The 21,993-nt window shown below is 38.9% G+C and overlaps 1 protein-coding gene across 6 annotated transcripts in view; it reads left to right on the forward strand.

Moving 5' to 3' along the window:
- MID1 (midline 1) overlaps positions 1–21,993 on the forward strand; it is a 385,559-nt gene that overhangs the window by 251,854 nt on the left and 111,712 nt on the right. For 5 of the 6 annotated variants that reach the window (XM_011950898.1, XM_011950894.1, XM_011950895.1 and 2 more), the window contains one exon: positions 1,675–2,390. In XM_011950898.1, the coding sequence (XP_011806288.1) occupies positions 1,731–2,390 (660 nt within the window). In that variant the 5' untranslated portion in view covers positions 1,675–1,730. The remainder of the gene's footprint in view (positions 1–1,674; positions 2,391–21,993) is intronic. The other variant, XM_011950899.1, reaches the window with a different exon arrangement.

Genomic DNA, 21,993 nt, shown 5'->3' on the forward strand with positions numbered 1-21,993 from the left:
GAAGATTTTTTAAGATACCAGACTTTTATGAAGCCAGTAGCTATTTAATTTTTAACAGGCTCAGGACATACTTTATACTTTTAATGATCAGTTACCATTCAGTTGGTAGCAAGATGAGCATTAATTTCACCAAAGCACCATATGGTATTTCTGAGGGATGCTATTTCAGAAGGGGTCAGGGTATTCTAGAAACCGTAAATTTTGTAAATAAGCAGAGGTATGAATACAAACAATTGATTGTCAGAATCACTAAACATAGCTTTGGATGTGAAGCCTTCCCATAAATCCGGCTGAGAATGCTCTCCCCACCACCCCCGTGGGTGATTTGAACCTCCCGACCACTGGGTGAACTGCACTATTCTCCCACAGCCTGCAGTGGGCTGCATCTAATATTCCCATCACTGGTCTGCAGACCTCTGCTAATGGTCTTGAAAGGGAGAAGGTTCAAAGTGGCTTAGTTCCCAGGCCTGCTAATGAGCATGAGGCGTCTTCACCCTTAATGAACTGGGGTTTGTATGGAATTCCTTCCACTACCCTTTTTGATGGGAAGGCAGACGAGAGTTCACAAAAGCACTCAGGTCTTTATGGCAAGGGGAGCAGGCAGCTGGGCCACCCTCGGGTGGCCTGGAGGGGAGCAACAAAGCTGGCAGAGGTCGTACCTAGGCCAACACAGCTCTAAGTGTGAGGCTGGACCTCCCGCCAGCCTGACCTGTTGCTGGCAACAGTGACAAGCCCATGATGGGAGTTTTTTGGCCAAAAGGGTCCCTCAGCAGTTTTGTAAGCCTCCTTAAATTGTAATCGTTATCATTGTAACATAACTTATCAAATGAATATGATAACCACTGAAATCCTTATTCTAATTAACTAAATTGTTGCTCTAAATATTAGTCATTGGTACTCAAACTTACTGCAGCCACCAAAAAAGCCCCCAGATATTTTTCTCCGCTTCATTCTGCCTACCCACGTCCCACTGCCGGATTATACAATAGAATTATTCAGAAGCATAATGAACACATGCCAAAAATATTGCCTCTATCACAATCATCTTTGTGAAAGTCAATGTTTTTTCTTGGGAATATATTTTGGAAAATGACATCCCACACTTAAACACGATCGTCTCTGCTGAAATCCCTGCATTTGATTTCATATACATTTCGTGTCCATTTCTATAGTTACTGCCTTCCCACTGTTCTGAAACCTGGTTTGGTATTGCAGAGTAAAAGTCCTTAAATCTCATATAGATTAATATGTAAGTTTATACACTCAAATTTATAAAAGACTCTATTGATGAATATTTCTACATTTTAATTTTCTGTGCAAGGTTAAACCTGACTCTGACACAATAAGATTATTCTGATTAAATACAAATTATGGAAATTACAGTTTCAATTACTTTCCAGTTTTGAATAAGGCCTTTTAAAAAACAAAATTGCAAAAACAAAATTGCAAACTTTCAGTTACTGAACTTCGAGAAAATATTAACTGGTATATGATGGCTCAGGATGCTTTTTCCTCCTTTTTTCCCCAGTGAATAGAAAGAGAATTATTTGGAATGTACACACACTTACCCTTTCATGACCTGTGTTTGGAATTATTCTGAGATGCATTCAAAGCTGACACCCCCCCATGGTTGACCTCCCTGTGCCTAATCAGATCTTACATTCTTGTTTCCAGATAGCTGATCAGCTTCCTTGGGTTTTGCTGATGACACAAGAGAGCTTTGCCTGAAGATGGAAACACTGGAGTCAGAACTGACCTGCCCTATTTGTCTGGAGCTCTTTGAGGACCCTCTTCTACTGCCTTGCGCACACAGCCTCTGCTTCAACTGCGCCCACCGCATCCTAGTATCACACTGTGCCACCAACGAGTCCGTGGAGTCCATCACCGCCTTCCAGTGCCCCACCTGCCGGCATGTCATCACCCTCAGCCAGCGAGGTCTAGACGGTCTCAAGCGCAACGTCACCCTACAGAACATCATCGACAGGTTCCAGAAAGCATCAGTGAGCGGGCCCAACTCTCCCAGTGAGACCCGTCGGGAACGGGCCTTTGACGCCAACACCATGACCTCCGCCGAGAAGGTCCTCTGCCAGTTTTGTGACCAGGATCCTGCCCAGGACGCTGTGAAGACCTGTGTCACTTGCGAAGTATCCTACTGTGACGAGTGCCTGAAAGCCACTCACCCGAATAAGAAGCCCTTTACAGGCCATCGTCTGATTGAGCCAATTCCAGACTCACACATCCGGGGGCTGATGTGCTTGGAGCATGAGGATGAGAAGGTGAATATGTACTGCGTGACCGATGACCAGTTAATCTGTGCCTTGTGTAAACTGGTTGGGCGGCACCGCGATCATCAGGTGGCAGCTTTGAGTGAGCGCTATGACAAATTGAAGGTTAGTGCGATCCGCCTTAAGCCAACCCCTTTCTGCCAGAAAATGTCATGGAAATAAAAAGTGTATTCACTGCTAGCTACATGACAGGTGAAGGTTTTCTCCTCACCTTTGTTATCTGATTAGTTTTAGCATGTTTTTGGCAGCCTATAAATGTTACACAATAAGGGTATCTTGTAAAAGTTGACTGCTGCTTGTAATTTTAGTGTTGTCAAGGTGAGGGCAAATTTTAAAAATCTGGATCATTTTCAATCCGTGCAGTTTTTCTGGATTATTTTCAATCCTTACAGTTCTTCCAAAGAGAGTGCTGCCTCTCTCTCAGAGAAAGAGAGAGAGAGAATGACAGATAAAATCTGGCTTTGGGCATTTGGGGAACATTTACTTTTCTCACTCATCTGGGAAAATTAATTCACTCTCATTGTACCTGTATCTAGTTACTGCACAAACAAAGGAATAGAAAGAACAATGTCTGTAGCAAATGTGGGATTTTAGAGGACACGTGACCTTTTATTCCTTGTGTAAATGATATCCAGCTTATTGGTGACACGCAGTGCTCTGACAATCTCAGGTTTCACGAAAGAATTCCTTTTCGTGTAGACTCTTTATTCAGTAAGGTTACAGTCAAGACTATTTGAACTTCATTTTTTACATGAAATTATTAACCTAACTCCAGCTTGGGGAATAATAATTAATATGACTATACGTGAAATAAAAGGATCACTTTCTAGGCAGGGCATGGTGGCTCATGCCTATAATGCCAGCACTTTGGGAGGCCAAGGCAGGCGGATCACTTGAGGTCAGGAGTTCAAAACCAGCCTGTTGGCAGAACCCCATCTCTACTAAAAATACAAAAATTAACCAGGTGTGTTGGTGGGTGCCTGTAATCCCAGCTACTTGGGAGGCTGAGGCAGGAGAATCACTTGAACCTGGGAGGTGGATGTTGCAGTGAGCCAAGATTGCGCCACTGTACTTCAGCCTGGGCGAAAGAGCAAAAACAAAAATTACTCTCTAGGTATGGATGGAAAACACCAGGGAAGAAATAAAAAGCCAAGTTTCCAGATGATTGTTCAATTTCAGGTAACAGTGGGTCTGATTATTGAAAACTCAGCTGAGAGAGTTTGAGTGAGATACTATGTTCACCAGCTAATTTTGGATCACAAGACACCGATTAAAAGAAAGGAAGTATAAATTAAAAGCTCTAAGTAAATATATATTGAAGTCCTTCCTCTCGGGATAAACACATACCATGTTGTTGGGCAAACAAAATGAATCACATGATCAAAAGAGTGTTATCACTTAGAAAACAGTGTCACCTTTAACAAATGGTTTCTATCACCTCTCCTTAGCACTAATGGGTGGTTGTGTTTACTGGGACCACATAGTTTATTTTGTGACAGTGGGATTAACAGACCACATCTGGGATTTGGCTTTGCTATTTCTTGACATGTTGAGGGAAACCGATATGCTGAAGTGAATTCCTGCTTCTCAGTGTCACTTGGGCAACAAAAGCATCACCTGGGTAGCATGTTTCACTTCAAATATCCAAAGAATTACTGGTGCAAATCCATCTTTAAACCATGTAGAGGAAGTCAAGCACAAGGACTCAGGTAACACAGACAACGGAAGACAAACGATGACAGGCTTTCCAGAACAGTGCATGGCAGCACCGGAGAAAAGTACCACCAAAGTTAATCATAGTAAAGGCAATGCATGTATGAGCTGTGCCTCTAGAGCAAATTCTGCAGAAATTGATAAGGCTATTAATTTTTACAAACCAAGGTAATCTTTTTTCTTTGCCCCTTTTTTTGTTGGTGGTGGAGCTGAAGGGAGAATATTTAGGATAACTGAACATAGATGTTTGATTTTTGTTTTCCAAAATGTAAACATGCCAGATCTTTGTTTCTTTATAAAAAATGTTCCTTTGATTGGATTTGCACTACCTTTTAATGATTGTTTGTTGAAACACCACAATCATAATGATGTTCAATATTTAACAACTCCCAGGCTTGATATTTATTTAAATCTTGTAGTCAAGTTCTGCTCAGTACTCATGGCCTGTCACAGCAGAGTTATTAAATATTTACATAACATCTCCAAATTTGTGAAGAAATCCTGTCATGCTCTAGCATGACATGAAAAGAGTTTCGTTTTTTTGATTAAAAAAAACTTTTTTTTAGTCAAAAAAACGAAACTCTTCAGGTACAAGCCCTGCATACTTTAATTGAGCCAGTGGCTTATCGGTTGTTGTACTCTCACATGGAGGGCCTGACAATTAATGATGTGGTTTCTTTTTATTTCCTAGTTACAGAAATATAAGCATATAAACAGCATCCAATGCACCAAAACACATTTACAGCCATTCAACAAGATATACTTATGAGCATTTGAACAAATAGCTTACCAACATAGCATGTTTGTTTTAAAACATGCCACTTATGTTAGAATTTAAAAAATAATAACAGTTATGACATTTGGATGTCTGATATTTCAGTTATCACATACTTATGAACATATGTACATCTTTGTTTTATTTAAAACCTAAGGACAATATAAATGTTGATTTTTGAAGGAAGTAATAGCATACCAAGAGGACCAAAACCAAGGAATTATGTTTCTGTTAATTACTACTTTGGTCTGAAATGTACTCTGAACATGCATTTTTCTGTAGCTCTAAGATCTCATATAGATGTGGATTTGTGATGATGTGGGAACACAGATAAAGCATGGAGGAATTTGAGGATGCTTTCATTGATAAGACAATAAACTTGCTTTATTAATTTGCATATGTAAGGACCCCAGTGTCTTTGGAAACATTTTTGTCCTTCTGTTAGTAAAAGTCCATTATATGAAGAAGGGAATTCTGCAATTATTGTGAAGAATAATTTCTTGTAATAATACTAAACTTTGGGGGACATATTTTACTCATTAGATCTCAGTATAAGAGATGTACGTTTATATAAAAAAAGGAATATCATTTTGTACATTACGATCTTTTTCTAAGTGTAAAAGAAGAAAAGATAAAAATTCCAACATGTAGAACTCGTGCAAATAAAATCATCCACATCATGTAAAATAGCATCATGTCAGTAATCTAATGCTTTTGGAGACTATGCATTGAGAGGCACTCATGAAATATTGAAGCAAGGCGAAAATTAAGGTAGCATTTCCTAAACTCTACTAAGATAAAAAGAGAAAAGTTTTCCTGCCAAGTGCAAAGGTCTCTAAGTGGAGCGTATCCATAATGTGGACTTATCTTTACATCATTTTAATTGAATTTTTAAGAAGCCTCTCAGTCCTTCAAACTTGGAGGAAAATTTTGATTTGTGAACCACATAACATATAAGAGAATTTAATATAATTAATGCATTCCAGAGTTTTCAAGGAATTAAAATTCAGTGGTTCCTCTTTTTCTGTTCCAACATACAAGGTTGGAGCTCTTGTTTCTTTTCTCTAATTACACCTATAAAAATATACAAATTGAAAAAAACTGACCTTTCCTTGCCTTTCAGTTTCAGCATAGCCCCTTCAAATTAGCTGAAGCTGAAGTTCCAAACTATTGTTTTGCTATTCTTATTCTAAAGGCTGGCTGAGGAAGTTTGTTTGTATAATGCATGTGTCAATGGATCATCCCATTATACTTTTTTAATAGTTTGATTTAAAAATTCCAACTAAAGCTCAGCATTTCTATGTAGCACTTTTTATCTGGAAGTGAAGACATGAGATTTCATTCTTGGGTTTAATTTATAGATTGTAAGGTTCTGTGTTTGAAAAATCTTTCCCAGTTTGCAATTAGGAAAGTTGTAAGTGTTTACTGAGCTAGACTTTTTTAAATTAGAATTTCTGTAACTTGTTTCTTCTTTGAAAACCAGTAGCAGGCATAGTGCAGGTTCTAGTGCTATGGTGTGTGATGCACACACATATTTGCATATACATATACATACATGCATTTATTTAATATTGTAATCTTCCTGAATCTAAATTGGAGACAAATTCAAGTGACCAGTATTTTCATTAGGGATATTTCATTCTGCAGGCAAGAGATGACAACAAACATAGCAATAATAACTATATTCCGATCACTCAAAATATTTTATCTATTCCTTGAATGTTTGGTAGATGGGTACAAGTCAACTTCAAACTTGGTATATTTTTTGTGGGAAGAGTCTTATCTTGAAGGGTTTTTTTTTTTTGAAGTTACAAATATGTGTATTTTTTAAAATGTGTCTTTCTGTTTATTGATTTCTAGTTTAAATCCCTTAAGATCAGGGCTCAAGATAATTGCATATGGTCTCACTTATGGATGCAGTGTCCCTTAATAAATATTAGAATAAGTTTATTGTATCTTTGAAATTTCCATAAGCTCGTTAATGTTTTCAGTCTGTGTAATCAATTAATGACTAGGAGAGGTGCACTTAGGCCTTCCACTTGGAGAGTGAAATTTTCTGGTTTTTTTTTTTTTAAACTTAAAGTTCAGTGATACACGTGCAGATTTATTACATAGGTATAGATGTGCCATGATGGTTTGCTGTACCTATCAACCCATCATCTAGGTTTTACACCCCACATGCATTAGGTATTTGTCCTAATGCTCTCCCTCCCCTTGCCCCACACCCCTGACAGGCCCCAGTGTGTGATGTTCCCCTCCCTGTGTCCATGTGTTCTCATTGTTCAACTCCCACTTATGACAGAGGTCATGCAGTGTTTGGTTTTATATTTCTGTTTCAGTTTGCTGAGAATGATGGATTCCAGCTTCGTCCATGTCCCTGCAAAGGACATGAACTCATTCTTTTTTATGGCTGCATAGTATTCCATGGTGTATACGTGCCACATTTTCTTTATCCAGTCTATCATTGATGGGCATTTGGGTTGGTTCCAAGTCTTTGCTATTGTAAATAGTGCTGCAATAAATATATGTGTGCATGTGTCTTTATAGCAGAATGCTCTATAATCCTTTGGGTATCTATCCAGTAATGGGATTGCTGGATCAAATAGTATTTCTGGTTCTAGATTTTTGAGGAATTGCCACACTGTCTTCCACAATGGTTGAACTAATTTATACTCCCACCAACAGTGTAAAAACATTCCGATTTCTCTACAGCCTCGCCAGCATCTGTTGTTTCCTGACTTTTTAATAATTGCCATTCTAACTGGCTTGAGATGGTATCTCATTGTGGTTTTGATTTGCATTTCTCTAGTGGCCAGTGATGATGAGCTTTTTTTTTCCATATGTTTGTTGGCTGCATAAATGTCTTCTTTTGAGAAGTTTCTGTTCATATCCTTCACCCACTTTTTGATGGAGTTGTTTTTTTCTTGTAAATTTGTTTAAGTTCTTTGTAGATTCTGGATATTAGACCTTTGTCAGATGGGTAGCTTGCAAAAATATTCTCCCATTCTGTAGGTTGTTGTTGCCTGTTGACTCTGATGATAGTTTCTTTTGCTGTGCAGAAGCTGTTTAGTTTGATTAGATCCCATTTGTCAATTTTGGCTTTTGTTGCAATTGCTTTTGATGTTTTAGTCATGAAGTCTTTGCCCATGCCTATGTCCTGAATGGTATTACCTAGGTTTTCTTCTAGGGTTTTTGTGATTTGGGGTTTTACGTTTAAGTCTTTAATTCATCTTGAGTTAATTTTTGTATAAGATGTAATGAAGGGGTTCAGTTTCTGTTTTCTGCATATGGCTAGCCAGTTTTCCCAGCACCATTTATTAAATAGGGAATCCTTTCCCCATTGCTTGTTTTTGTCAGGTTTGTCGAAGATCAGATGGTTGTAGATGTGTGGTGTTATTTCTGAGGTCTCTGTTCTGTTCCATTGGTCTATGTATCTGTTTTAGTACCAGTACCCTGCTGTTTTTGGTTACTGTAGTCTTGTAGTATAGTTTGAAGTCAGGCAGTGTGATGCCTCCAGCTTTGTTCTTTTTGCTTAGGATTCTCTTGGCTATATGGGCTCTTTTTTGGTTCCATATTAAATTTAAAGTAGCTTTTCTAATTCTGTGAAGAAAGTCAATGGTAGCTTGATGGGGGTAGCATTGAATCTATAAATTACTTTGGGCAGTGTGGCCATTTTCACAGTATTCATTCTTCCTATCCATGGGCATGGACTTATTTTCCATTTGTTTGTGTCCTCTCTTATTTCCTTGAGCAGTTGTTGGTAGTTCTTGAAGAGGTCCTTCACATCCCTTGTAAGTTGGATTCCTATGTATTTTATTCTCTTTGTAGCAATTGTGAATGGGAGTTCACTCATGATTTGGCTCTCTGCTTGTCTTTTATTAGTGTATATGAAGGCTTGTGATTTTTGTACATTGATTTTGTATCCTGAGACTTTGAAGTTGCTTATCAGCTTAAGGAGTTTTGGGGCTGAGATGATGGGGTTTTCTAAATATACAATCATGTCATATGCAAACAGAAATGATTTGACTTCCTGTGTCCTGTTCGAATACCCATTATTTCTTTCTCTTGCCTGATTGCCCTGGCCAGAATTTCCAATACTATGTTGAATAAGAATGGTGAGAGAGGGCATCCTTGTCTTGTGCCGGTTTCAAAGGGAATGCTTCCAGCTTTTTTTTGCTGAGAGTGAAATTTTCAAGTCCTCTTCATAGCTCTGTCATTTTGCTTGCTTTAGGCCTTTTGAACCTATGTTATTAAGAACAATATGGTTGGGCATGGGGGCTCACACCTGTAGTCCCAGCACTTTGGGAGGCCAAAAAGGAGCATTGCTTGAGCTCAGTTGTTTGAGACCAGCTTGGACAACATAATAAGACCTTGTGTCTACTAAAAATAAAAATTCAGCTGGGCATGGTGGCATGTACCTGTGGTTCCAGTTACTCTGGAGACTGAGGTGAGAGGATCACTTGAGCCTGGGAGATCAGGGCTGCAGTGAGCAGTGATTACACCACCACACCACTACACTCCAACCTGGGTGACAGAGCAAAGACCCTGTCTCAAAAAAAAAAAAAAGAACAATGAAAGTTAATATAGGTTTTTTGAGAGGTCATAAAAAATTAAGTTAATATGTGTTTAATAAATTAAGGTAATATGAACAGTAACAGTCTCTGCCTTCATGGAGCTTATAGTCTAGTAGGGAATTCCAACAGCTACTAAATACTTTCTCTGTTGATGGTGGCGGGAAGTACATTGTGCCCAAAGCAAAGGTACTGACCCCAGCCCTGAGAGATGGAGAAAGGCTTCCCAGAAAAGGGACCACTGCACCTACCATTTCCAAGCCTTGTATTAGAAAACAATATTGAATTTACTAGATGTCTGTAAAATGCCTGTTATCAGTCATTCCTTTTTAACTTTTTACCATGTATGATGTTCTTTGTGTAACCCTATATAGTTTTTCAAACTTGTTCACAATAATTCCCAGTTGATTTTCATCTAAAATATAGATACACTATATGATGTTTCACCATGTGGTATGTGAATAACTTAGACACATGTCTTCTAAAATGTTGTAATTATATGGAGTTTCACCAGTTCCAGCTGACTCCAATATGCAATTCTGTTTGTACTAATTTCATGGCAGCATTTGTTTAGTCTGCAATATAGATATGTATTTTTTCTTTTATTTTTAGTTAGACACTTAATAATTGCACATATTTATGAGATAGTCTGATATTTCCATACATGTATACAATGTGTTGCAATGTATATTTTTAATAGTTTCCATGTGATTAAAATAAGATTTCCAAATATTTGTAAAATATATTAAAACTATATTTTAATTTTGTTAGTTTGGTACAAGGATATTTATGATAGATAGAATAAAAGAAAGCATCTCCAGGCATATGTTCTTAATGGGAAATTCAAGACAGCTTCCTTTTCCCCCTCCTCACCTGTCTATTTTCTGAATGAGTCTTCTCTCAACTCCTTCACCTGCAGAGAGCAAGGTATTATTGCCTAGTGATTTTTTATTGTCGGAATCATTCTTGGTAAGCTCAGAGAGTTTGAAAAATGCACAAACAAGTACACATGGTACCTCTTCATCATGTGGCTGTGTAAACGTAATTCTTGGGCACCTTGTTAACGTTCCTGTGCTATATTTTACTCATCTGTAAAACAGGGCTAATATATAGTACTTACTTTCGCAGAAAATTGGGAGAGCAAAATAAAGTGTTTCATGTAAACCCTTAGCATTGTGCCTGGCCTACAGAAAGCCTGCAACACATGTCAGAACGACTGTTAGAAACCAGGAGGCAGAATGTGTAATGGTTAAGTGTGTGGACATTGGATGTAGACTGCCAAATATTTTTTTTTTTTTGAGACGGAGTCTCGCTCTGTCGCCCAGGCTGGAGTGCAGTGGCCGGATCTCAGCTCACTGCAAGCTCCGTCTCCCGGGTTCACGCCATTCTCCTGCCTCAGCCTCCCGAGTAGCTGGGACTACAGGCGCCCGCCATCTCGCCCGGCTAGTTTTTTGTATTTTAGTAGAGACGGGGTTTCACTGTGTTAGCCAGGATGGTCTCGATCTCCTGACCTTGTGATCCGCCTGTCTCGGCCTCCCAAAGTGCTGGGATTACAGGCTTGAGCCACCGCGCCCGGCCCCAAATATTTTTTAACCACTGCTTGTGTTATGTGTATGTGAGATAAGAGTCTATATTGTTGCTTTAATGTGTCTTATAGTTCTGTTTCTGAAGCACCTGCCAAAGGGCAGAGACGTGACAATTAATAATCACTTGTTGATGGACATGTGCAGAATTGATGCGTTAGGCCAGTGTTTTGGGATTCGGAGGAGGAAGAGATGAATCTGCTTTTGAGTAGACAATAAACCTTGTTCAGGGTGGTGGGATTTAAGCTGCTTTGACAGATCTGTGGATTAAGCATCAAAGAAGAGTGAGGTGCTCTGCGGGAGTGAGACCAGCAGAGACCTGTCGGCAGGAATAGGCAAGACAGCTTTGGAAGTTTAGACAATCCTAGCTAGAGCACAGGGTGCCAACTGGGGAGCCAGGAAAGAGGCTGTTGGAAGAGTCACCTAGAGAGAAGGTCTTGAAAGTCTTTAAATGCAAGGTTAAGGGTTTAGGCCATTTTTACTATTTTCTATAGAGTAATAGTGAAGTTTTTTTTAATTTTAATTTTAATTTTTTTAGAGAGAGAGAGAAGTTAATGTATATTTTCTGAAATAAATTTCACGTGAGAATATAAGAATGGATAGGGTTACTGTGTTCATGGAAGAAATAAAAGGGGGAAGAGACATTCACGTTACTTTAGATTTTGTGGTCTCCTTTTTAATTGGCAAAAAGAAGTAGTATCACAGGTCAAAAACTACCACCCTGTCAACAGAAACATGTAAAAGTGTGAGATTCAGGGTCTTGCTCCTTAAAACTAGGAAGAAATAGGAGGTGTCGTTGCTGATTGGCTCTTAGGTCCAGACACAAATGTGATTCTTTTCCTGCTTCTCTAGGGCAGTAAGACACAGTGGGGACAATGCATGGTTATTTCTCCTGGCTTTTTGATTCACAATAAGGAGAATGCTGTTCAAACCTCCGAATGCCCACTATAAACCAAAATAATGTTTTAGAGCCAGAAGTAACCTTGGAACTCATGTCATTCCATCCTTATTCTGCAGATGAGGAAAGTAGGGCTGAGAGTAGTAAAAGAAGTTTTCCGCAATTACCTAGTGGGTTAGTGACTCTGAACAAGGACTAGAGCACAGTTCCCTGCTGTCCAGTTTTGTGTCTTTCCTGCTACTTCCTACTGCGGTTAACAGTGCCAGCCAGCACAGGCAGGATTGCCTTTCGAGTGGTTCTGAAACTTCTGACATCTCTTCTGATGTTTTCAGGAGTAAACACAATGATTTTACGGTAATTTTTAAAAACCCACTTGGCCTGGCAATAAACCACCATCATGGGTGTAGGATGATGCCTTACCATGCTGTCTGGGAATTATTGCAGAGATGTGGCTTTGGAGTGATGCCTCCAGGGCCACCAAAATAAGTTGCCTAGAAGATGTTCCCATGCTGACATTTTCTATAGCTGAGCCAGTGTAGATTTGGTTGTCTTAAAGGGCCAGACTTCATGCCTGGAGCTGTGTTCATCTACATGGACCCAGACAACCTCGGGGACACTGCAAAAGAAAGCAGAGTTAGGACAGTGATGTCAATGAGGAAACAAAGGAATCGTGGTTGCAACTTAATGGGCTCACTAATTCCCTTCTTAGGATAATTGTTTTCCTGAATGTCTTAATATATACATTATTCTGAGACTGGTAAATTTTTTGACATTGCCATAAAGTGGGCACAAGTAGTCTGAGAAAGTGAATGTGGCTAAAGATTTGATTTATTTTCAGTATGTGGCATAAACATTCTGGAAAAATCTGATACAATTGCAATTGCAAAAATCCACTTAAAACGTAATCACTTTATATTCTGGACTTTTGGGTATGATACAATGTTGTTGCGTACCCATGAGGTATGGCCTTTAAGCTGACAAAGGAAAACACATTTTGCATGTCTCATCAAAAAGGAAAATGCTTGTAAAGTGCTGAGTGTGGTGACTGGCACATAGTAAGTGTTGGATGTACATGAGGTATTATTTTATCTGGGCATTTACTGTTACAATAAACCCTTCATTGGTGTAATCCAATCGTGGATTTCTTGACAGTATCATAAATTACTCAGTGGTTATAGGGTTGATATGTGTTTCTGGCGGCCATGGGAAACTTTGAACAACTCTCAAAGGAATTATAATTGGGTGGAAACTTTGATTTGTCCTTTCTAAACCAAGCTAAGTAGTAAAATGAACTTTTAAGAAGCAGTGAGTGGTGAATTGAAAGAAATGGCTTTAAAAACAAGGCCCAATTTGAAGTCTGGGGATGCGGGTGGCAGGGGCAGAGGGGAGCAGCTCTTTCATGTTTCTGGTTAATCTGATTGGATCAGCACCATAGGTGCTGTCAGAGCACCTACAGCTGTTTCCAAGAAAAGAAAAGCTGGCATTTGGGTTTATACTATGGCTGTCACATTTATACACATCTAGACAGATGAGGAAAAGATGGTTGACATGATACACAGGAAGCCTAGACTAGTCAGACGAGCTCAAGGGGCTAGCTTTCTTTTTTATTGTAGGGTTTCCCTTGGTATGTGAGTAAATGATGAAGCAAGTTGGGCTGTTTGTTAGCAGCTGTCTCAGAATAGGAAGAGGGAGGAACTTCAATATCGACTGGGACTGGAGGAGGAGGAAAGCACTGAAGTGAAGGAGTTGTAGAAGAAGGCAGCTTCCAACCCCTCCACTGTAGGGACCCTGGGGTGTTTTGTTCCCTGTGCTCTCTTCTGTGCCAGTTGTGCAGAGTGCCTAGAATAGCGGTATCATAATCTGCCTCCTCCCTTGTATCTCTTTTGCTATTTATTGAGGGGGAAAATCCAGAAAATATGGTTTTTATTTACATTGGGATAGACTAGGTTCTTATTACTGAAACAATATGGAAATCATGAGCAGCTTCTATTCCTTTTGTGGCTTTATAAATATTCTTTTCCCTAACTGCTTTATCAGATCCTGCTTTTTAAAAAAAGAAAGAAAGAAAAAACCTTATTTGTTTACTCAGGGAATATTTTATGTAGGTACTATGAGATAAACACTGAGTAAACTCTGGGAATGCAGAAATGAATAACAAAGCTAAGTTGTTGCTTCCATGGTCTAGAGCTCATTATAACATGTAATAAGATTATATAGATAGGATATGAAAAGAGCTCCATGGAGCTCAATCAATGAGATAATTTTTAATGTGAATAATAATAAACAACCATTGACTTTGGTGTTGATATCTGGAAATTGCCTAATTCCAAAAGCTGAAGTGAAAATGCATTTCAATAAAAAGCAACATTTACAGAAAGCAAACAGTGACATTCACACTGTTCAGTCCTTTGGAGTTGCAAGTAAGGACAAAATATGAAGACTCCAATCCATGAAAAAAATCCAGCTGGACGCTTTCTTATGAAAGGTCTACTGTTCACGGGCTGGACTGCTAGCCCTTCTCACGTGCTTTCCTCAGAGGTCTCCATTTCCTTCCTGAACAGGGCTAATAGGTCAGATAAATATCCAGGCTCACAAGCAGTTTATGTCATTTCCACTCTGAAAGGATCCATCCCTAGGAAGATATTACGAGAGGCAAACTTGCGGAAGTGCTATTGTGTTAACCAAGCCAGCTGGTGGGTTTGCTTTATCGGTTATGGAATTTTTACCAGCTTAGGTGTTAGGATGAATATCCTGACCTGGTAGAGTGTTTATTTCCCCCTTCTTTGACCCTTGACACAGCTGTTTAGAACTCAGTCACTGTTGGTTGACATGGTCAGATTCAAAGCCAAGAAGAGTGAAATGGGCAGGCTTTTAGACTCACACACTGAGTATGGCCTGTGTGAGTGAGTCTGAAAGATCTAGGAGACATGGGGAAGCCGTATGCACCTCACTTAAGGGGCTTGGAGGGAGATGCTATTTTTGCCTCTGGATTGCTGATTTAAGCTCTAGAGGGTGCCAGCAAACAAGGGCCTCACTTATTTATAGTGTCCAGCTTGTTAACTGGTTCTAGTAGCTCTTTCATTGTAAATACCCTGACTTGATCATTACAAATTCTATGCATGTAACAAAATATCACATGTACCCCATAAATATGTACAAATATTATGTATCCATAAAACGTTCATCTGATAACATATTAGGCAAGGCCATAGGGCTGCCTCCATATCACTAGAAAACTGTCTTGTAGGTCAGGGCTGAGTGGTAGTACAGGAAGGTGGAGTAATCTGTCAAGATGCTGCTTTACGTTGTTTTGAGATGTGGTTCAAGGGTGCTTGTTGATCAAACACCAAGAACCAGCTATTATCAAGAATAATAACTAGCATTTGTAAATCTCCAGATTGACAGTTTGCAAAGCACTTTCAAGTATTATTTGATCCTTGGAACAACCATGTATCTCCTACAAAAATATGGGAATGATAATACCTGCTCATTAGGGATCTTGGGAGGATTAAATGAGATAATATAGGTCCAAGTGTCTAGCCTAGCATTTAGTGAGTGGGAGCAGCTGGGTAAATAGGAACCATTTTTAACAATGCAGAACATGAGGCCGTGGAAAATTCAAAAGCATAACTACAGTCAGATGACTACATTTTGGAGCTCAGACCCAGAGACCCCATTTGGCCCCTGACTAATCATCACCTATGATTAAAGCAGAAACAACTATGGTCCAAACATAGCACCCTTAAAAAATTAGCAAGAAAGAAAGAAAGAGAGTTACAGTATGGAGACACGAAGTATTTTTGCCTTCACTTTTGACACACAGGCTCCCTGGACTGAGCAAAGAAGTATCCTTTGAAGTGGTGACTATGATTGAAGATGATCTAGTTTCCATTCTAATATAAATAAGTAAAAATACAAAGTTGAAATATGGAAATCCATATGGAATCATTTTATTTACTTACAGTAATATTGAATTATCCAATACTCAATAGTTTCTCTGTGCCTAAGTGTTAACATAAATGAAGGAATCTCTGATGATCCATAAAATCATTTCATCACTAGAAATGTGATTATTTACCCTGGCTGAAAATGTAAATTTATAGTCTTGGTCTATGAGTTCAACATTTCAAATGTCTTAAGAGACCAAAATGAGTTAATATTCATATTTAGTTATTCATGCCAAAGCGTGGATACATATAAAAATGGTCACCAAACTTTTCAATCTGTTATCCATTCCTCTTTCTTGGATCGCTAATCAGTCAGAATTGTAGATTTAAACTGGTTTCTAAAACAAAGATATCTCAAATATGGTTGTGCACAAAACCACTCAGGGTTCATACGTACATATATGTCTGTGTGTATATATAAATATATATATATATATTTTTTGTTTGTTTGTGTTAGAGTCTCACTGCATAGCCCAGGCTGGAGTCCAGTGGCGTAATCTCAGCTCACTGCAACCTCCACCTCCCACATTCAAGCGATTCTCCTGCCTCAGGCTCCTGAGAAGCTGGGATTACAGGCACGCGCCACCACGCCCAGCTAATTTTTGTATTTTTAGTAGAGACGGGCTTTCACCAGGTTGGCCAGGCTGGTCTCAAACACCTGACCTCAGGTAATCTGCCCACCTTGGCCTCCCAAAGTGCTGGGATTACATGATGAGCCACCATTTATAAGATTCAGCAGATCTGAGGCAAGTTTAGAGTCTGATTTCAACTTGTGTCCTGGCCTTGCCATTTTAGAACTGTGCAAACTTAAGGGAAAAAAGCAAAACTAATTTTTCAAGCCTTAATTCCTCATCAGTAAAACAGAGGTAATAATTCAGTAATAACTCCATAATGCTTGTCCCCTGGGAAGCCCTGGACAAAGCATAGTGGTTCCTCTTTCCATTACTGTTGTTATTCCTTGAATGCTTCTATCTTTCCCCCGTTATTCTAAATTTTAAGCCTTTTCTGTAGTTATATGGACAACACAGTTGGCCCTCCATATTTGTGGGTTCTGCATCCAAGGATTCAACCAATCGTAAATCAAAAATATTTGGGGAAAAAACAATTAAAAAAAATAAAAATACAAATAAAAAATACACTATAACAACTATTTATGTACCATTACATTGTATTAATTATTATAAGTAACCTAGAGATGATTTAAAGCATTGCAGGATATGGGTAGATTATATGCAAATATTATACCATTTTATATCAGGGAGTTGAACATCCCATGGATTTTGGTATCTGTGGGAAGGTCCTGAAACCAATCCCCTGCAGATATTGAGGGATGACTGTATATGTTCTTATACAAAGTCAAACAATACAGTTTATGTAAGTGAATCCTCAATCCTTCCAGCTCTTCCTCTACCAACTCTTGATTATTCTTAAAGGACCAACTCAAACCTCATGGAGGGACTACTCTAATTTAACTTTTAATAAAATTATCTAATCTCCAACATTCCCTATTTTTTTAACCACTCCTTCATAATTACTTGCTGTTTGTGTATTATTTAATATTCTTTGGGCCAGGTGCAGTGGCTTACGTTTGTAATCCCAGAACCTTCGGAGGCTGAGGCGGGAGAATCGCTTGAGCCCAGGAGTTCAACACCAGCCTGGGCAACATAGTGAAACCTTGTCTCTACAAAAAAATGTAAAAAAAAAAAAAAAAATTCCAGGCATGATGGCACACGCCTGTGGTCCCAGCTACTATGGAGGCTGAGGCAGGAGGATTGCTTGAGCCCAGAGTTTGAGGCTACAGTGAGCCATGATCACACCACTACACTCCAGCCTGGATGACAGAGAAAGACCCTGTCTCTAAAACATATTAAAAATTTAAAAATAAATATACTTTGGGCATAAGTCTTCCCTCCCCAATTGTGTTTCAATTTCTCAAGCCCAGTGACTGTATTTTGTAGTTCTTTCATGTCTGATTACTCATTTTTCAATGACTAGAGCATTCTGAAAAGCTACAGAGTATTTTATCAGTAGTAAATAGTTGCTGCAACAAGTGGAAAAGCCTGTAATAATTTAATTAGATTATAGTCTGTATTGTGTAGATAGAAGTTGCCCATCAGATAAAACAAAGGAAAATCCTAGCCCACCAGTCATTCTTTCAAATTTTAAATACATAGTCAAGCAAAATATTGTCTTTCAGGTCTCTGCACTCCTTTCTGAATCTACAAGTTCCTTTTCAATGATTTCTTTCAAGAAAGTCTTATAAAGAGACCATTTGAATTTTTAAAACTTTAGTTCAGGCAGCAGTGATGAAATATTTGTGATTCACAAATGATAGGATAAAATAATACTATGTACTTATACAATCGGCCCTCCATATCTGTGGATTTCACATCTGTGTATTCTACCACCCGAGGACTGAAAATATTCAAAACAAAAATAACAAATGGTTGCATTTGTTTGTACTGAACATGTACAGACTTTAAAAAAAATCTCTAAACAATACAATGTAACAACTATTTACTAAGCTTTTACATTGTATTAGGGATTATAATTAATCTAGAGATGATTTAAAGTGTATGGGAGGATATACATAGGTTATATGCAAATACTATGCCATTTTATATAAGGGACCTGAGCATCTGTGGATTTTTGTATTCATAGGGGTCCTGGAACCAATCCCCTACAGGTACCTCGGGACGACTGTATATATTTTGTGTGTATATTTTGTTCCCTACTACCTCAGAATAGAGCTTAATTCCACTTTGAGACAGGATGGTAAGGAATCATGAGGACCATAGGGTAAACTTAGCAATATACAATTGCTTAGTTTTCAAAACTTGGGAGAGGAAGGGGCTGCCACTGGCACACAGTGGGTCAAGGCCAGGGATGCTAAACATCCTGAATGCACAGGACAGCCCCCAAAACAGATAATCATCCAGCCCCAAATGTCAATGGTGCTGAAGCCGAGACACCCTGAGTCGAAGCAAAGCATCTTTGTTAATGACATTAAGAGAAATGCTCAGTTTTACTCTTAGAGGCATTTACTTGCTTGTGTGACCCCCAAACCAAATCTATTTTGAGATGTAGAGAGCTGAGACTTTGCAAAGCTCCTCTCCTGCCATCTGCAGATGCCCTGAGTGGCAGCCTGGCAGCCTGGCAGCCTGGAAGCAGCCCCAGAGTTTTGTGCACAGCGGGCTTCTCTCACCCATGCCCCCAGCCCGACTCTGAGCAGTCTGGGCCCGCACATGCCAGCCTTCAGGCTGTTTCAACAATATTTAAACCTCCAAAGGCTTATGAAATATTCTTTAATCCCTTCCCAAAACATGATTTAGGTGTATTTGATATTATCTGCTATCCCCCAGATTTCCTAGTGTTTGCAGCTCATTTTCAGGACTACCTTCCAGGTGTAGCCATCTGTGTCAGAGACAGGAGAGCCTGAGGCTTTCCTCCAAGTGGGGAGTCTGCAGAGAACAGGCTGGCAGCTGAGATTTTCACCCAAATGGCTTGTATTTGATGTATAATAGTTTTAATTGTGATATATTAAAAGTGAATTCTTTCCATAGATCAAAAGTTAACTCATTAAATCTGTTAGTCTATTTTAAGTTGGTCTTCCAAAGGAACCATTTATATTTATATAGCATTGCGTCTTTATCCTTGCAAAACTGTGGATTCTAAATTCCTCAAGTCAGATACTTGGAATAGCATAAATCAGATGTGAGTCTTCATTGCTGAGGCTGAATTTATTCAGTCATAATTTCCAAGTGTTTGTTCCTGCTGGAAGGTACTACTTGTTTCACAAAAAGTTCATGTCATAAAAGTGCTGAGCTCGAAGGGCCATCATGCATATCTACTTCAGTGGTTCTCAACCTGGCTACACAGGGATCACCTTGGGCAGGAGCCCAGCCCAATGGGACAAGATCTTCTGGGGTGCAGCTCAGGCATTGGGGTTCCCCAAAACTCCCCCAAGTGATTCTAGTTACAATGCATAAACTGAGGGTCAGATTAATTCGTAAAGGCAGAAGTCAGCAAACACTGTAAAGGACTAGCTACTAAATCTTTCTGGCATTGCAGGCCGTATGGTTCCTGTGGGAACTGCTCAAAAGCCATAGGCAATTCAGAAACAAATGGATGTGGCAGGCTGCCAATGAAATTCTATAAAAACAGGTGACTGGCCGGATTTGGCCCATGGGCCATAGTTTGCCAGCCCCTGGTTTAGATCTCACAGTTGGTTAGTAGAAACCATATGCTAGGCCACAGATAGACCAACCTTCAACAAATGATCTTCCTTCTACTGGATGGAGTTTTCCTGTTTGAAGTAGTGTCTATAACAGAGCCAGTTTCTGTAGAGGTTAAATAATAAATACCTTTATGTAAGTTAAGGCAAATATCTTAGCATAGGTACTCATGGTCTAGAGTGCAGACATTTTCATTATCTGTGTCTTTATGAGAAATCTGCATTTTGATGGTATTCACCAAATTTAAAGTAATAATCACAGTATATGTGTTTTACTAAAGTAATAATCCAGACAATAATATTCCTATCCAAGAAATTTTTTCAGCTAGAAAGTCAGAAAATGAGACAGTGTGATCAGACCACCAAAGCAAGCAAGAAAAAAAAATCAACTAAGGAAAATGGAGATCTGATTTTCTTTTCACCCAGTAATCAGTTGAAAATCTCTTAATTCTTCCTTATTGTGCTGATGACTCATGGGGAGATATTTTATCTCAGATTTATTTTGAATACATCTGAGTAAATTTGAATATGAATTATATCTAATAGATAGAGATGCTTCCTACAAGTCCTTGGGAAATAGCATGGACTAAGGCTGAAGAAGTAGAAAGAAAGCCATCACAATTAATGTGGAGAGTTATGTGTTTGGTACTTATGACACTTTGGGTATTTTTCACCGTTTGTATAGCCTTTCTTCCAAAGTACACTTATAAAAATAGGGTTCCTGAAATGTTAAAAAGCCACTGGATCTGGTCATTTCATTTTCCTTGGAGATTAATTTATCTCTATTTGGCAGTTACTTCATATCTATGTTTTTCAGAGAAAGTTACTCTACTTCTTCCCTTTTATATCTAAATAACACATTCAATAAAAGTGTTTCCTGTCCTGAAAAAAAAAAAAACTGTTATTTGCAATTATAAAATGGTGTTCAATTAATGATTTCCCTGAGGGGATAAACACTAGAGATGGAAAAACAAAATCAATTTGTTTTTTACAAATTGACATCCCTCTGTATGATGCCATCATTGAACTGGAGTTATTGATAGGGGCTTTTAGAGAGGAGTACCATAGAGGGGAATCATAGAGAATAACATCATAGAGAGGGGTATCATAGAGATAATAACTGCATAGACAGGAGCCTCATGGAGAGGGACCTTTGAGAGGGGACATGGAAGACACAGTGGTAGGTTAAAATAATCCAGTAATCAATTTGGCCACATAAATAATAGTGATTATAATTTACGAGGGTTTCCCATACTAATTAAAATATATGTAATAATGACAGGTCATTTTCATAATTGTACATTTAAGTCATGCTATTTGTTTCTCTTCTTGCCTAATTCTATGATATGTGTGATCATGGCCTTACAACTTGTAGAAGATACTGGCGAATGTGGTTGCAGTGAACTGTTTTTCCCTGAAGCTTTCTGCAGTAATCCTCCTGGCATTATTAAAGTTTCCTGAATCATATTTGGTTAGAGGTGATTTGCAGTCCTACCAACCTTAATTTGAATTTTCTCTCTGCCTCAGATAAGCTTGACTCTGGGGAGGTTCCTGAACATCTTTAACTTTGAGTTCCCAAATTATTAAGTGGGTTCAGCTATAACTGCTTTTCATGGCTTATTTGAGAATATATGAGATTGTGCTTTAAAGTAGAATGCCTGGTTTGTTCATTAGTTCTTTTCTTTTCTTTTCTCTTTTCTTTTCTTTGTCTTTCCTTCCTTCTTTCATTCTCTTCCTTTCTTTTCCTTTCCTCCCTCCCTCCCTTCCTTCCTTTTTTTTTTTTTGAGACGGAGTCTCACCCTTGTTTCCCAGGCTGGAGTGCAATGATGTGATCTCGGCTCACCGCAACCTCTGCCTCCCGGGTTCAAGCGATTCTCCTGCCTCAGCCTCCTGAGAAGCTGGGATTACAGGCACGCGCCACCACGCCCAGCTAATTTTTGTATTTTTAGTAGAGACGGGCTTTCACCAGGTTGGCCAGGCTGGTCTC

The sequence above is a fragment of the Colobus angolensis genome, unplaced genomic scaffold (assembly GCF_000951035.1).
Source record: "Colobus angolensis palliatus isolate OR3802 unplaced genomic scaffold, Cang.pa_1.0 Scaffold310, whole genome shotgun sequence".
NCBI classification, from domain to species: domain Eukaryota; kingdom Metazoa; phylum Chordata; class Mammalia; order Primates; family Cercopithecidae; genus Colobus; species Colobus angolensis.